The sequence below is a fragment of the Platalea leucorodia genome (genome assembly GCF_965183815.1).
Source record: "Platalea leucorodia genome assembly, chromosome: 2".
In the NCBI taxonomy this organism is placed as follows: domain Eukaryota; kingdom Metazoa; phylum Chordata; class Aves; order Pelecaniformes; family Threskiornithidae; genus Platalea; species Platalea leucorodia.
Genome location: NC_138824.1, coordinates 124,987,225 through 125,003,215, shown reverse-complemented (window position 1 = coordinate 125,003,215; position 15,991 = coordinate 124,987,225). Strand labels below are relative to the sequence as shown.

The following is a 15,991-nucleotide window of genomic DNA, read 5'->3' as shown; positions in this document are numbered from 1 at the left end:
CAGAATACCGACGAAGCAGTCAGAAAGGCACAGGACTTCACATGTAACGTGTGGCCCTGCCAGTTATTCTCACCAGAAACAGAAGAGCATGAAAGATTTTGCTTTATCGAGGGGAAGGTTACACTAAAAGTTGCCAAGGGAAAGATGTTCAAGGGTCTAATGTTTCTGTAACACACCAGCTCTTCTGTATTCTGCTCTGCTTTTTTGCATTCTGCCATTTGGGGATGGACGGCAGTCAAGGATGGCTTAGCAGTCTTCTGTGCTAAGTAAAGCTAATTTAGCACAGAAAATTTTCCACTCCTTATTCATTTCGATTTTCACATCTCCGTGAAAAGTTTAGTTTGCTTCGTGTAGTTTTGTTCCCCACATTAGGGCAAGAATTCTGTTTTTGAAAGAAATTAGATCTCTGCTTGGAAATAAAACACAAAACTTTCTAAGTTAGCCTGAAAAATGTTGCTTTATTTTTACAATGTGAACTAGGAGGACGACAGGTAGATTGAAAACTTGTGTAAATACAACACACGAAGGTTGTTTCAAGGGTTAGTGCGGTTCGTTCCCGTGTTTGTTAGATAATAAGCGTAGGTACCTGATCAAATTTTGCCCGATAGGAAATTGTTCGCTTTGTGCAGCGCCGGTACGCACACGCACACGTACCTGATGGGTATGGGTGGGGAATGAACGGGAACACAGCAGCATGGAAAGACCGGAGGGCCAGAAGCAAGAGCAGAAGGGTTACTGAGAGCGGCACTTAGCTTAGCAGGTCCCGAAGATCCCAGTACAGCTCCGTGCAGCAGCTTCTCCCACCCAGGCTGGGAGACAAAGAAAAACAAATAAAACCTAATGATTCTCAGAGGTGGGGCGGGATGGGGAGGCTGCTCACAGCGAGCTCCCAAAGGGTACAGAACGGCACTTCCAAAACTAGCAATAAGGCTACCAACCTAAGAAGAACGCGGGCAGCGCGAGGAGGACACAATAGCTTGCATCCCTTATCCTCCGCGTCTTCACAGAGCACCCCTGACAGGCCGCGTGGACGCAAGCATCTTGGTGCCCGAGTGCCGGGCAGGCTCGTGCATTTTGGTGATTGTAAGCACGTGGATTCAAAAGTGCAAGCGAAGAAGTTTTAAAATAAACCCATGAGGTTTTGCACTGTAGAAACAGACACTGCAGAAAGAAGCCATGGCGAGGGCCCAACACTGCCATCGCATCCTGCATTCCCCTTGAAAGAAGCACAAAAGATTTTTGTTTCATTAGAATTCCCTGCCCTTGAAGATAGGTGGATCCCAAAACTGTCGGCCCTTCTACCTCACGCTGTGTACCCAGGAGACCATCTCCAACTTGCCCAGTGCTGCATCGACATTAACAATCAAAACGTACTTTTCCGAGTGAGGACGTTAGTCCTGTATCTTATTTAGTTTCTGTGGCTGAATTATTCCCCTTAATCTCTGCTTAAAGACAACAGTAAAGCAGTCTTTGCACCATTTCTTTACGATCCTGTGGAAAAGAAACACAGCGCAACGCAGCGGGTAGGGCTGGAACGGTAGAAAGGCCTCCGACACCACTGCGTATCTGCCCAAGGAAACAGGGACGTACAGGCAATGCTGACAGGGAAGCTGAAAACTCCTTATACTCTATGGCAAAGTCATTCTGATGCAAGATATTAAAATCTTAAACCATTAAGCAAATGGTGAAAAGCAAACTGTATATTAATCCTTACTCGCTTTAAGGCCAGCAACTTTAACTGTAGTATTTTTTTAAGCTTAATTCAGGTAGTTGAGTTCTCACGGGGAGAGGGACTGGTGGGCGTCTTCAACACTTCCAGGTCTATTATGGCTTCCTTTGAAGCAAATTATTTGGACCCCTGCTCCGTGACAGGATCCTACTCCTAGATGGGTCCCTGTCCTCCAGCAGGCTGCTAGGTCAAGTTTCCAGGAGACATCTTCTTGAGCACTACACTCAAGCTCTCTGGTATACCACCTCTGTCACACACTGAGGAGCCAGCGTAATGAATAATAAATTTTTTTATTGTTGCTTTGTAACATAAAATGAGTAAATCCAGGATTCCAAAGTAAAGACGCATTAAAAAAAAAACTGAATCAGAGGAATGCAACATAACTAAGTCATGTTTTAAAACAAGGAGCCACAAGAAATCTTTTCTGAACGCCTTTTCCTGCAATACACAGCTCCATCTCACAGCGACATTTGCGTAGCCTGCTGTTGGACCAGTGCTAGGACAGCTGGAAAGAATGGTACGTTCGTTATCATCCACGTGCTAGTGCGGGAGTGAAATCTTAGCCCATACAGGTGAAAGAGTACAGAGTCAAAAAACCCCTCTAGAGCAGGACACGGATTAAACATTTTCTCTTCTTTCTGGCTCTAACGTCACAGAGTAGGACTCCTGAGGCAGGGGTTTTCAAGGCCAGGCCGAGGTGGAGGGCCTCCTCCTGGCCCAGAGAACATTCTGCACCGCAGGCGGCCCCAGAGAGAAGTACACATACATACAGTCCCCTGTGCCACTGAACACAGCAGCACGTCCAGTCAGTTCTTTTCAGGGACACAGATGCTGGTAGTGGCCCCAAGGAACACCGTTAAACCGAGGCGGGATCTCTCATCAAGGAGCTGCATGATTGGACAACCACACCACTGGGATTTTCTAGAAAAATAATTACCTGTAATATGGATTGGGTATGGAATGAGAGTCCCAAACAGCCGCTGAGCCTCCTGTCAGCAGCTGGATTAATTTTAAATATATGCCCTACTTCTTGTTCAATCCCAAGTGCAATAATTCTGTCCTTCCACATGGAAAACCAACAGTGAGTAACTGAAAACAAAGCTATCCATACTGGTCTCGTGATCCATACCCCAAGAATGCCCCAAGCCAATTAACCAAAAGAGACATTTGAGTAAGATCTTCCTTCCCCGCCAGGAAGCAAGATCTTCAAATGTCTCCTTCAATTCCCTCCAGGAAGGAAGGCATTTTACTACTAACAGGTCCAGGTGACCCCGCCGGCAGTCCACTTTACACCGTCCCACTGGATAAGGACATAGCCTGCAACCTCCTCTATCCGCTCTGAACTCACTGGCCTGGCTTCGCATTTGCTGGGCCTTGAAGCGCCTGCCTGAAGACAAGCTTTTTCAGCTGATCCAGTTTATCGTCTCTTAAGGCATCCCGTATGGCACCGAAGAAACTGAAGTAGTGCTGGAAGTTGTGCATCATGAGCAGGACGCCGGCCAACAGCTCATTGGTCACGAGGAGGTGATGGACGTAGGCGCGAGTATGCCTCTGACAACAGTAACAGCTGCATCCTTCCAGCAAAGGACCAAAATCATCTTGGTATCTGAGGAGGAAGCAACGTTGGATAACATCAAAGGTAAGAAAACCCATTCAAGCAATAAGGAGTATTCAGTTGCTACGTGGCTTTTTGCAGGGAGCTGAGCCTTGAAGCCCTGAGGGCCTGAATCCAGCTGCTCTAAGATGTGTTGACATCTAAGACCACAACCGCCAGCACGAAGCACTCCAAATATCACGCCAGAACTCACCACAGAGCCACAAGGCCACACACCTAAGTCGGAGGATAACTTGGAGTACATCACAGCTAACAGCAGAGAGAGGCCTTATCTGTGCCTTCCCTGATAGAAAAGCTGCAGTGCAAGACACTCCTCGCTAGCTATCACCCAGTCTATGAAGGAGAAAGCTATCGGAAACAAGGATTTACCGATTCCACTATTCACAAAACAGCATTCCCCTCTGCTGTGAGATGCAACATTCTCCCAAAGTGGAGAGAGGATCGAGCAAAGCAACACAGTTGTCTACTCAGACAGCCTGGCGGTAGCTGTGGAAACGAGAAGGACGGAGAGGTGGTAACACCGGCCCAAGTTTTTGCAAAGTATCCAGAAATTGCAGAATTGCTCTGCAGCTGCCCAAACTGAGTCAGAAAGCAGAAGCTCTCCATAGTTTAAATAAAATCTAGCATCTCAAGATGACCCAAGTTAGATGCGGAAGACCGAAACGATCCCCAGACAACCTTTGTGAACCTATTGTCTTTCAGCTAGAAGATAGTTATGACCACAGTATGTCTGCTGGATAAATGATCAGAAAATCCCTGGCTTCAGGTCAGGCAAAAGCCAGCGCTTTCAGCCATACACTGTTGCCTGATTAACAAGCTAGAACGCTTGTCCAACACTCTCCATTCCACGTCCAGAAGTACTGTCTTCAACACCTTCACGTTGTATGAAGCCTCCCATCCAGCCACCGACCACATGCAATGAAGTACAGAGGACAAAAGCATCATAGTTAGCGATGCAGCTGCAGGGACCCTCCTCACAAACTCACGTACCTTTTGTCCTTCAGAAATATCTCAAATGGTGTCATTTCTGGGTCAGCTTTGCAGATTTCATCCTGGTCTTCAGCACCATTCTTCTCCAGGTCCTGGGCCCCATTTTGGTTTAAAGCTGTTTTAAATAAAGAGACAACAGCCTTTTATGAACAGAGAGCAAGGGCAGAGGAAGGGTAGCAACCTTACAGTAAGTATTTCTGCTACTCCCTTGCCAGATGAAAACTCCTGCCACAAATTTCCACCTCTTTCCTATAGCAAGCAACTGTTTTTCTTTAACTGTCATAGGTTAGTTAACACACATACAATTTTAGATGATTAAAACAGCATGAGACAAGTGAAAACTAATCTACTAAACCTAATGAAGAGTTAGAGCTGAAACAACAGTGTAACTTTTTGCTGCTCTACTGAGCTGAATTCTTAATAAAATGTCAAAAATATTTCCAGTCTGAACTGCATGCTGAATAGAATGCAATCACCTGAATAAATTGATTTTATTGAGATTTTGTTAGAGTAGACAGGCAACTCATCTGCATTCAGTCGTTCTACTTTCCATGCTGCCATCAGGCTCAGAGATTTAGATGCCTTTTTTAAAAAAAAACACACCAACTGGAATCAAAAGAGGCTGGTAGCACTAATGCAGAAGATGTAGATTCCACACCTGCCTTTTCAGCAGTCTATCTTAAAAAAATCACCCCATCATTTTGTAGGTTTGCATTTTTAGGTTTGTTCTTAAGCAGGAGATGTATCTGGAAACATCAATATTACTGTTTGCACAATCCATGTCTACTGAGTGTTAAACAGACACAGAGATTGTCCTTACCCAGGATCTTATGATTTAAGAATAAGGTGAGACAAGGTAAAGAATAAGAAGAGAAGGGTTAAAGAAAAATAGCAGCAAGCACAAAGAAACAAGATGTTCTGTTCTGTTCAGCTGGTTTTGAATTACCCAGGCATGAAAAGCTGCTATGTTCTACCCAGAAGGAAAAATGTAAAGTGTTTGTCTGTATTAAAAACATTTAATAGGCCAAAACAAAACGGCTGCTTGAAACACATTTGATAGATGTTTTAATGAGTGATACACATGCTCCCATCTCACAGCTTAAGGAGGCAATGAGTTATGAACATCTCCTTTTTGTTTTGACATAAACCGATGAATGCAAGGGCAGAGAAGAAACCTGCCCAAAGAAACTGGATCTTTTGTCAGCTAGAAAGAAGCAGGGACTTCAAAAATATATTATTAAAACAGACATACATTCAGTTAATTTAGAGATCAAGTATCTTAGATCTCCACTTAATAGGTCCAGCCTTCACTGCTAACAGTAACAGAAAATTTGCCAGTGGTGTCGAACAAAACCTCCTCTATTCAGTAAGCCTTTACGAAATGCTTGAGCATACTTTGGCTCATCAGACAGTCAGATCCTAGGTTGAGGCCTCAAGTTTGCCTCAACAGGTTTCACACCAAAATACCCCACCTTCAAAAGCAACACTTGACAGTGTTCTTCCAGTGGTTACCACGCTTACTTCAGGAACAAAAAACTCAAATATAGATTCGTCCAAAGCATGACTTATGCTTACCACAATACTGGCTGATACAGTAAAAATTATAATGGCCATCAAGAAGCCTACCTGCTGCTTCAGGATCTGGATGGCAGTCATAACTGAAAACCAATGCACAGCCTCGCTCTGTCACTTGGAAGGGAAAGAAGCTCTCAAAAATGTCCACTCCCCTTTCAATGCACTCCAGCACCTCATCTGGTTTGCCGACACCATGGATGATTCTGTAAGAGACACACAAGATGACAAATCTAGAATATTCTGAGTAGAAGCAAGCAGGTATTTGAAGGAAAAGACACTTGGGCAGCACGTGTAGCTTATCCCTGCAGCTGCTAACCAGCAGGCAAGTGGGTACAACAGTCATCACTCAGAATCCTGTGTGCTTCCATTTCCCCACCTCCAACCCGCCCAGGGCACGGCAGGCTTTTCTTTATCTGCCAGTTGGAAGACAGCAATAATCCCCCATTTACTGCAGAAAAAAACTCATTCTGTTCACGCTGTTTGAAGTGATTTGGTTTCTTTCACACACATAAATACATTCAGATTCAAAATTCACCTAACATCTATGTGATAGAACAGTTGTTTTCCTTAGTCGTGTTTGTGCCCCAGGGAACTACCCGTTTCCAGACACATGGACCCCTTTGCTCAGTAACTGTTTAGGAGACAGTCTAAAAAGATTTGATCAAGAGCAGCAGAGTCAGCAGTAGATGGCTGGTCAAAGATACAAGTCCTTCAGGTGACAGACACATCATACAGCACTTGGAGAGCTGCCTGGAGGAGAATGCACTAATGAGAAATTTCATTGGAAAGAGAAAAGTTCCTTGCTTTATTCTTCCCTCCTCTTTACACTCTACCTGCTCAAATGATTCACCCAAAAACCTGGGCTGTACCATCTCCTGGGACGTGGCATTAAGAGCCAGGCAGAGCCCAGCCGGATTGCCATCAACAGAGATGCTGCTGTTAGCCAAATTTAGCTGGCAGCTTCCCTGAGGGTGGGTGTAGCAGAAGAGAATAGAGCGGTGCCTGCTCTCCTGCAGGTGCAGGGCTGGGCTGACAGCAGTAGAAGCTAATGTAGGGCAATGATCTAAACAGATAATTAGGAAAATACACAGGGGCTGATAAATGAAGTCACAAGGTGCCATTTTTAGTCACTTTTCTAAGTACTCCAATTAAATTGATGAGCACAGAATAAGGACGGGAGAAGTTTACAGCATGACTGTCTTATGTTTCAGGCTCTCACAGCAGGGAGAAAATGATGCTCAATAGTTAAAACAGTAGCTCTGCTCAAAACCCTTTCTAAAACTTATCTTTGCACAGGTAAGGACAAACATTTGTTCTTGCAAGGGTTCTGATGCTATTGAAAAGGGAAATAAGTTTTACCAAGAGACTTCAGCACCTTTAGGTACACGAAAGGACCCTAAAGAGTACATTCAAAAGATCATTTCACCATCACACAAGAAGCGGTCGCTTCTTGGGTGAAGCGCAGAAAGCGTTTGTCTTCTAGAGACTTTCACAGTGGGGTAGAACACAGCTGCAAAACAACTCCTCCAGCCGGAATGGCAAGGGTGATTCAGGAAAGCAGGACTGTCTGAAATTCACTTGAGGTACTTACAAGATCCCCTAGGGCTAACCAGCTTTCTTCCTACAAAGAGGGCAGAAACACTTGTCTTAACCAGACAAGCAAACTATTTGATAGATGAGGCAGATGCACTGGTAGCCACTAAGGTTAGCTGAGCAGATTGGACTTTAATGCTCCCAGGGGATCTTTTTAAGTAGCTCAACCAGACAGGATGGCAACAACACAGCAAGCCTTCTAATTGTCAGGAAAATTCAAACCCCAGGCACCGCTAAGCACGAACAAGCTGCAACACCAGACATATGCTTTCGCATTTGATGTCCTTTTGAACACCATTAGGTCAGAGCAATGCTCAGCTAGCAGAGGGCAGCACAGCTACAGAAAGACAACAGGGCCTGAGTCACTCTCTTCAGGAACCGATGAAAAAAGCACCCACACTACTTCTGTTGCGGCTGGTCTTGTAAGAGCAACCCATGCAAAAGCCAGCAAGGACAACCCAATGCTTTCAAAGAAACCCCTCCACTTCTGAACCACTAGCAAATATTAGCACACATTTTACAGAAGTCTTTAGTTACTGTTAGTCATTTATAAGAGTGAAGAATGCTGCCACTCCTGTCCAGTCTCTGGCATGGATCTGATGGGCATAACTAACAACTCAGAATGCACAACGATCCCCACGCTATGCCAGTCCACGCAGAGAATACAACTGTTTTGGGCCAGGCTGCACAACCTCTGGTAGTCCACAGGCTCAGTGCCTCAGGCACTAGGTCCGAGCTGGCTGCTGTAAGACTGTGTAAGCACTGGCTGGTTCTGTCAGCACCCTTCTCTGCTCTCCTCCAGTTCAGACCAAAGAAAACTGGAAACATGACAGCTTTTCTGAGAAGAGGTCCCTGTAAAATAGGTTCCTGTAAAATAGGCTGATAATAATGTTCTTGTTCAAGCTGAACTGCAAGTAAACCATGGCCTCAGAGGCCAAATGCAAGCAGCCCAGACATATCCTACCTATGATTCTTCCTAAAAAAAAGTAAAGACAACTTGAACTAAAATCTTGATTATTCTCCAAATGTGGGGAATACTCAAACCCACAGCGTGAGCACAGCTTGGTGCCAGCTGCAGCTAAAAATTGAAACAGGGGTTGAAGACTGCAGCCTGACGGTGGTAGAATTTACGCAGCCTGGCACACACACAGAGCTGTGCAATACGGCGATTATTTCCTACAGTGATATTGCACAGCAGCCTGTAGACGCTCCTCATAATAGCACAGATGGACTTCTTGGGATGTTGCCCGCACAACTTACCTTGGTTTATCCTCTGGCAGCTCTGCTGTGACAGAAGCTATCAGTTTCAACTTGGTCTCCTTGGCCATGGCACATCCCTGGAAGCCATCTAGCAGAAAGCCACCCACAGGTCGCTTGGCAGTCTCCCTGGCTGATCTGAGCCTTTCTTCCAAGATATCTCCACCTTCAATTGCCCCAAACATTACACTTCCTTGTAGTTCCTGGCCCAGGAGAAAGCTACAAGTGTTAGAGCGTGCTCTGCCAAAGACACGCAAGACATCTCACAGCCCGGATTCCGGATGCCTGCTACTTAAGCCCTGCATTCCCAGGAACTTGCCAGAGCCACAGTGTTTCATCCCACGTAGGACTATTCCCCACACAACACTGTGAAGTCCAAGTGTAAGGTAGAAACGGGATTAGGAGAGACAAGATTCTGCTCCTTACCTTAACACTAACTCACTGAGAATTTTGGTGCCATTCTTCCCACCTCCCTATAGAAGGCAATAACCATAGATCATCTTTGTACGCGGCTTTTTATAGATGGCCCCTCAGCACCACACGTGTCAGTGCAGAATAGAAAGCAAGGTGCCATTATCCTGGCTGTCAGCCACCAGATCTCACAATAAATTGTCTTTCAGGGGTACCAATATCAGCTCCTATCACCCATTTTCCTTTGTAGCACAGACTGAGATAGTATGTCACCTTTCACCAAAAGGGAGGGAAGTTTCAAAGCTGCTGGAAGAAATAACGACACTGGCAAATTCTAGCAAATTCTAGCAAGTCCTCCCTCACTTGGAACTGAGGGGACTTCAGAGCAAAAAGATGGGTTTTCTCAGTCTGAATGAGAAGATCCTACTTTGCCCACGTATGTAGCATGAAGGTAAGTGAAAGCAATGCACTACAGTCCAAAAGCAGAAAAAAAATTGAAAATATAGTTCTCCTGAACTAGTAGAGATGGGTATCCTGGTGCAGGAGGCAAGTTATTAAAAAAAGAGAGTGGCAGAAGGAAAACCCACTGTGCTATAGATTATAACTTATCCAGGACTATCACCTGGGCGTTCTCCGATACACACACACGACACGATTTCCTACTAAATCACATCCTGGGACTGGCCCAGGACGCAGCACAGACCAAAAAGCAGCTCTGGTGGTATTGCCCCGATATTTTGGGGACCTTACCGGTGATTTTTCTAGCAGCTGAAGGCATACATCCAGGAAGGAAAGTGACCTATCCACAGACTTCTTGGCCCTTTTTCTACCAGCTTCCCCAGAAATGGTGTCTCCATCAGAGATGCACTGGAACCAGTCTGGCTGGATGGCCCGCTGTATGTCCATGAACTTGGAAGCTGTCATTTCCATGCGCCCTGAGTTTCCCCACAGGGACACTGTCTGTCAAGGAAGAGGAGGGATGAACATTAGTTGCACAGGTTAACAGATCTTAAGGGTCAAAGAAGAGAAGGAATTGGTCTGGTGAAATACCAGACACTGGAACATAGATAAGTTCTCCAGGAGCACGGCTCAGTTCATCATCTGCACTTGGCACAATGAGTGAAAGGAGATAAATGACTGAACTGGGATTTCTGGGATACTCTTTAGTGAAACCATCACACTCAACACAGAGACTTCTCCACATGTTTGGAAGTCTCTGGACTCTCTTAGAGCAGCTGGCCTATCGTCACACAAATTAGTGGCAGAATTAGGGAAAAAAAAAATAAAAAGAAGAAAAGATTTAATTCCCATCAGACTTATGTTGTCATCTCATGAAAAGCAGCAAAGGCTGCCATGGGATATACAGCTCACTACTTTTCTGTACACAATGCAAAACCAAGAAAGCGTTTCCTCTTCCAAGCAGTGAATTCATACCACCCATGCAAATATCCGTGTATATATAAACCACACAGACACACTGGGAAGAATACAAAAGGTTGTTAGGCAATTTAATCCTAGAATCCAATGTTATTTTAGGTCCCAAGTCCAGCCACTTAAGAAGGGATTGAAATACCAAGTGCAAAAGTAATACACAGCTTTCAAACCGAGCCAACGTAAGAAATGGCGGGCACTCGCGAGGATTTCACACGCAGTCTTCTCAGTCTCTTCACACACTTTCCATTCTGTGTGCGCACATGGGCTCCCATCTTCCATCGTTACTCCATGCTACCCTCAACAGATTTTAAAGCAAGACAAAAGCACCTGCACAGAGAGGTTATGTTACCCGAACACCTCTGGGCTAGCAGATGTCATCATTCAATGCACTAAACATTCAGATTCACCAAATGTTACCGCAGCCACCACAACTATGCACGCCAGCAAGCTTCATCCTATTCTGCAGGATCCGTAATTAACCTGCGAGTGCAGCTTGGCAGTTGCTTTTGTCGTATTATTGTTAGACTTCTGACACTGCTGCTCCAAAATTTTAAAGGGGTATTCAAGTAGGTTAAATATTGGGCTCGAGCCCTTTAGAAGTTAGTTCTTTTCATCTGCAGCTCCATTAGTGCTTTTTTAAATGAGGGATGATTTTCAGCTATCAGAAATAGCTTACAGCTTGAAGTGTTGTGGGGACTTTTGGGGGCTTGAGGGTTTAAACACATTCTCCTAGCCTATGCCAGACAGACAGATTAAGCAGTGCAGTTCTCATGCATACTAATTCATAAACTGAATTTGATCAGCTGATGCAAAAAATATGAGTGGAACTTTTTTTTTTTTGTCTGTTCTCTACAAAAAACAAAATGATTGCGCAAATAGACTACATATCTGTTGTCCGTCCATCCATCCATCCCTCCTGACTGCTTTGGCCTCATCAGCCAATTTCACCAAATTTGAGTAACAAAGAAACAGACAGAAGTCTCCAAAGTAACAACATTTTTGTAAATTTCCCATTAAAAAAAAAAGCAACTCCAAAGGAGGGAGATCCCAAATGAGTACCTGCAGAATAACTGGAACGCAGCAGCTGTATGTTGTTCTGCAGCAGCACGTTGGCCAGTTAGGACCCGCTGCCTCTTACGCGAGAGCATCAAGGAACAGCTGGTGAAGGCACGTGGAGGAAAGTCAGAACTGTTTGAGCCAAAGGGCAGAGAGCGTAATCAAGTCTAGTTACCTTCATTCTGCTCTCCAGAGGAAAAAAAGCTGCTTTAATAAATAAAATAGCCATGCGGCTTAGAGAATGGCGTGTTACCCCATGATTATTTAAATCCAGCCTGTGCCACACTTTCTGTCCCAGAATCCAGAGCTTTCTGTCTCATTGCTTTCAAGAAGCTTTCGTAAGTATTTGTCAGAACAGATCCAGCTGCAGAAGGCCTTGTGACAAAAATCTTCACCAGCTTAATAAAAAAAAATTAAAAAGTGGAATCAAAGCTGCCACACCCAGGCTTAGATCATTGCTATCACCTCATAGCTGCACAAAGGGTGAGACAAGCTTCAGGTAATTCCTCCCCTGCAGAGAGACAGGACTCGGCCTGTTCCCAGCAGCAAAGAACACAGACCGATAGCTGGATGGCAGCAGTTATCCTCTGTCATTCAGTGACCTTTCCCCAAATGTGACCGTACCCAGAGAGGCCTTGGGGCCGACCACATCTGAGCAGGTGCCAGGAGCGGCCCCGCCAGGCCAAAGCTGTGGCAGGCAGCAGGTAGCGCGTGGATTGCACGGAGAACGCGCGTGCCTGTGGGATGGAACGGGAAGGCATCCGCAACACTACACACTCCTGGATTGCTGAGCCACTCTCCTGCAGAAATACTAAGTTCTTCCCCTTTGCGGGCCTGTAGCAGACTGTAAATACAAGCAATAAACCTGAACACCTATGCGTATCAGTGGCATCACCGTAAGCCTGTACAGCATATAAGCTAAACCACATGTATTTTCTTTTACTACCATATTAACCACAACAGCGTTGGAGTCCAGAGCTGCTCTATTTGAGTTGCCACTTAACTGTTCAGGGAACACACTGTCAAGTAAGAAAGCATCCAGCTTTATTTAGCTAGAGGTATGAGCATGTAAATGACATTCCCCTTTGTGCAAAGATTTATTTTTCTATAAAGCATTAAAAAAAAAAATCTTGTGGCTGTATAATAAGCACACCCACACAGATGAGAGGAGGACTGGCAGCTTTCTTTTGGGAGCTTTAAGTGGACCCTTTCAAGTCTTTACAGTTACTGTACCTTGTTAGTGTTGTAGCCAGATGGACGGGGAGCGACCGGGTCATGAAGGGAGCAGTACAGCACGGCATCTGGCATACCTGGGAACAGAGTGGCAGGCACAGAGTAGAGTTTCACGAACCAAAAGAAAGCCAATGCGAAGATGTGGTTCGTAAATTTGCAAAAGGGAACAGAGTATTCTCCCCCACACAAGTACACCCATTCTGACAGAGAAAATATCGTTCATTTGATCTCTCAGCGCCAAAGGCGGCAGACTTTTTCCCCAGCTTTACTAGCTGCACAGAGGAGAGTGCAGCATCAGGATAAACCATCAAATAATACCCTTTGGTTCTGCAGCCTACATAGCTCCTTTGAGATTTATTTATGTTTCTTCTTGATTAATTCTCCTGCTACTAAAATTTGCCAGACCCCACAGCTGACTCACTTGACCACTCAGCTGGTACACTTGACACAATCTAAACTGAGCAACAACCTCAAGCCTCAAACTTTTAAGGAAGGACAAGGTATAGTGAGAAAACAGATCAGCTACACAAATGAGAAATTCACCATCACTGCCAGATTGGAGGTTTCATATGTCAAAAAGCTAGACAGTATGCCTCAGTGACATACAGTTTTCTCTTTACAGATAGTCACTGAAATTGGTGAAGCCTCCAAGAAGTTTCAGATAAAGAGATTTTCTTTTTTTTTTTTTCTTGAAGGAATAAGTTGTCCCCAAGCAGTGGAAGTTTACTGAAAACTGGGGGCAAACTTCCTTTGGAAATCCAAGCCATAACTGCTTATGTACTGAAATACATGTTCAAAATTCTGATGTGTCTTTTTTTAAAAAAAAAAAAACAAAAAAAAACCCATACAGATATACATACAAGCTATGATACAGACATTCACACAAGATGCTAACCCTGCATTCACTGTGCATTCAGGGCCCTTCGCCACCTGAGCCTGACAACAGCGATCCTGGCTGCATAGCACATGTGGTCAGGCCTTTCCTGATCTGTTAGGACAACCAGAAATAAAACCCAGGGTAGTCACAAACACAGGAACTGCTGCTTTACTCATTCTTATCACCAAGGTGTTAAGGTAAAGGTTTCATTCAGGAACTGCTCCAGGAATGGAGTACAGGGACTGATAAGATGACAAAGGCTCGGTGCAGTAGCTGAGGGCTATGGCAACGTTGCCTGCTTTGCATTTTACTATCCTTAAGTAAAATTGAGTTTATTCCCAAAACTGACTCTTTAACATGGAAATATGGAAGGAGAATACAGGGAGCAAGTCAGTCTGACTGCTAAACTGACAGGAACAAAGAACACAGAAAAAATGAGCTTCTCCACCTGCTTCTTTAGCTCCTCAAAGCTCCCACAAATCCAACATGGGTCCTTCCCCTAACATCTTCTCAGAACAGGAATAGCTTGGAGGCAGAAGTGTCCACCAGATGAGACTGACTTGATGCAGGGTGCTTTGCCTGTTTATTCCTCATACTGAAAGAAGATTTCCTGTTGGAAATCTTTAGAGGAAACCAACTATTTTGTGAGAATCAAAAAAGCCAGCTTGAGCAGATAGATACTCTCAGGAAATATATTTGAACAGCTGTATGGGGAAGGCCATTTTCATGAGAATTTCCAATTCTCCTCGTCAAAAGAAGTCAGAAATTGTATCTGGCAAGATTCAATCGCAGCAGTGACTGGGGGCTACAGTAAAACCTTTCAGTTTTAGTCGCAACTTCTGGGCTAAGCCCATCCCAGTCAGTGCTGAAGCCCCCAAGGAGAAGGCTGGGTGCGGAAAAAGAGAAATAAAGCAATACTACATATTTTTGTAGCCTGTTTGAAGGATTTCTGGCCATACTAGTGACAACATACTATTTCAAGTCTTCCTTAGTGCTGCTTTGAGTGAGAAAACGCCTAAACGTGGAAAGCCTCTACCTACATCTTTCTGCCGACTGTACTGCCTAAAAATGCACCAGTGGGATCCACCTGCAATATCTCTCCAGACATACAAGTAAACACACACACTTTACCTATAAATTTTGCAGCTCCTTCTTTATATTCTTCCAGGACGTCATGAAGTTCTGCCCTGCATCCAGATACAGAAACATGTTAACGAAGCAAACAACTGTCAAGAAAGATCGGTGGTTTCATAACTAAGGCTTCTGTTTCCATACTTATGCATTGTCTAAATTCGGATTGGTTTTAGGGACTGACAGTTGCCATCCAGCCACCAGGCAGCAAAGCAGGGGACAGAGGGAACTAAACGCCAGAGACACAGAGCTCAAGAATCACAGCTTACAAACCGGGGCGCTCATCATTCTGTGGCAAAAAGGCAGAGCTTTTACCCGCGCCGACCAGCGACCACTGACTTGCTGGAGAGCGTGAAGTCGCACTGGGACTTTCTGGGTAGCGCTGCGAAGGCGCATCGCTCAACAACTACACAAGCCAGGGAGGGGAGAGCTTCTAACAAGCTTTATGATGTTAATCTTTCCTTTCAGCTGCCACTTACCTAACCAATTTTGAGCGTTGGCTGCTTCTAAAGCTGGTTATTCTGCTAGGAAGATGACTGCGAAGGGGGTTTGGCCAGAACACGCTCAAAAATGAGGCAGCCCTCTGGGTCCCTTACTTTTACCCGCTTCCTACTAAGCCACTGCACCTCCCTTCCACGGGGAAGCAGCAAAGGGGCAACCGAGTTGGGCGCTTTGCCTGGCACCCGGGGAAGGGAGAAGCCCCGCAGGCCGCCCCCGGCCGCGGTACTCACAGGGCGGGCAGGGTGAGCTGGGCCACGGCGGGGACGCCGTCGACGGCCTGCAGGGTGTCGTGGGTGAGGTGGGGCGCCGAGCCGGTCCGCGTGTAGAGCAGGCAGCCCGGCAGCGGCAGGGCGGCGGCCCCGCTCCGGCCCAGGCCCGCCAGCGTCCCCAGCCGCCCGCCGCCCGCTCCCCACAGCTTCACCTTCATCGTCGGCCCCGCCGCGCCGCTACCGGCGTGGGCTCAGGGGGCGCGCGGGCCCCGCCGCTTCCCGTCCCCGCCCCAATCCCCGCACGCGGCATCATCAGCGTGCGCCGGCGGGCGAGACACCGCCCTTCCGCCGGCCGCCGCCCAGGAGGGGGAGCGGCGTTG

General features: G+C 45.8%; 1 protein-coding gene across 4 annotated transcripts; it reads right to left on the bottom strand.

Moving 5' to 3' along the window:
* Positions 1-2,036: 2,036 nt before the first annotated feature.
* Positions 2,037-15,881, bottom strand: QTRT2 (queuine tRNA-ribosyltransferase accessory subunit 2). 4 transcript variants are annotated; one of them, XM_082337943.1, is made up of 8 exons: positions 15,633-15,881; positions 14,902-14,957; positions 12,894-12,970; positions 9,921-10,130; positions 8,763-8,962; positions 5,961-6,112; positions 4,335-4,449; positions 2,037-3,335 (listed from the first exon to the last, which is right to left on the bottom strand). In XM_082337943.1, exons 1-8 carry the CDS (start codon positions 15,827-15,829, stop codon positions 3,074-3,076), a joined length of 1,269 nt encoding a protein of 422 aa, XP_082194069.1. In that variant the 5' UTR covers positions 15,830-15,881; the 3' UTR covers positions 2,037-3,073. The 4 variants fall into 4 exon arrangements, with proteins under 4 accessions (XP_082194069.1, XP_082194070.1, XP_082194072.1 ...); XM_082337944.1 differs by lacking the exon at positions 15,633-15,881 and adding an exon at positions 15,381-15,593 and having other exon boundaries at positions 14,902-14,952; XM_082337946.1 differs by lacking the exon at positions 15,633-15,881 and having other exon boundaries at positions 9,921-10,126; positions 14,902-14,913.
* Between the last annotated feature and the right edge of the window lie 110 nt (positions 15,882-15,991).

Bases quoted from the DNA above. Each gene is read 5' to 3' on its own strand.
- QTRT2 (XM_082337943.1), bottom strand. From the start codon at position 15,829: ATGAAGGTGAAGCTGTGGGGAGCGGGCGGCGGGCGGCTGGGGACGCTG. The intron at 14,958-15,632 runs GTGAGTACCGCG...ATCTGGATGCAG, and splicing joins CAGCTCACCCTGCCCGCCCT to GGCAGAACTTCATGACGTCC. The intron at 8,963-9,920 runs GTAAGGTCCCCA...CTCCTGGGCCAG, and splicing joins AGCTGCTAGAAAAATCACCG to GAACTACAAGGAAGTGTAAT.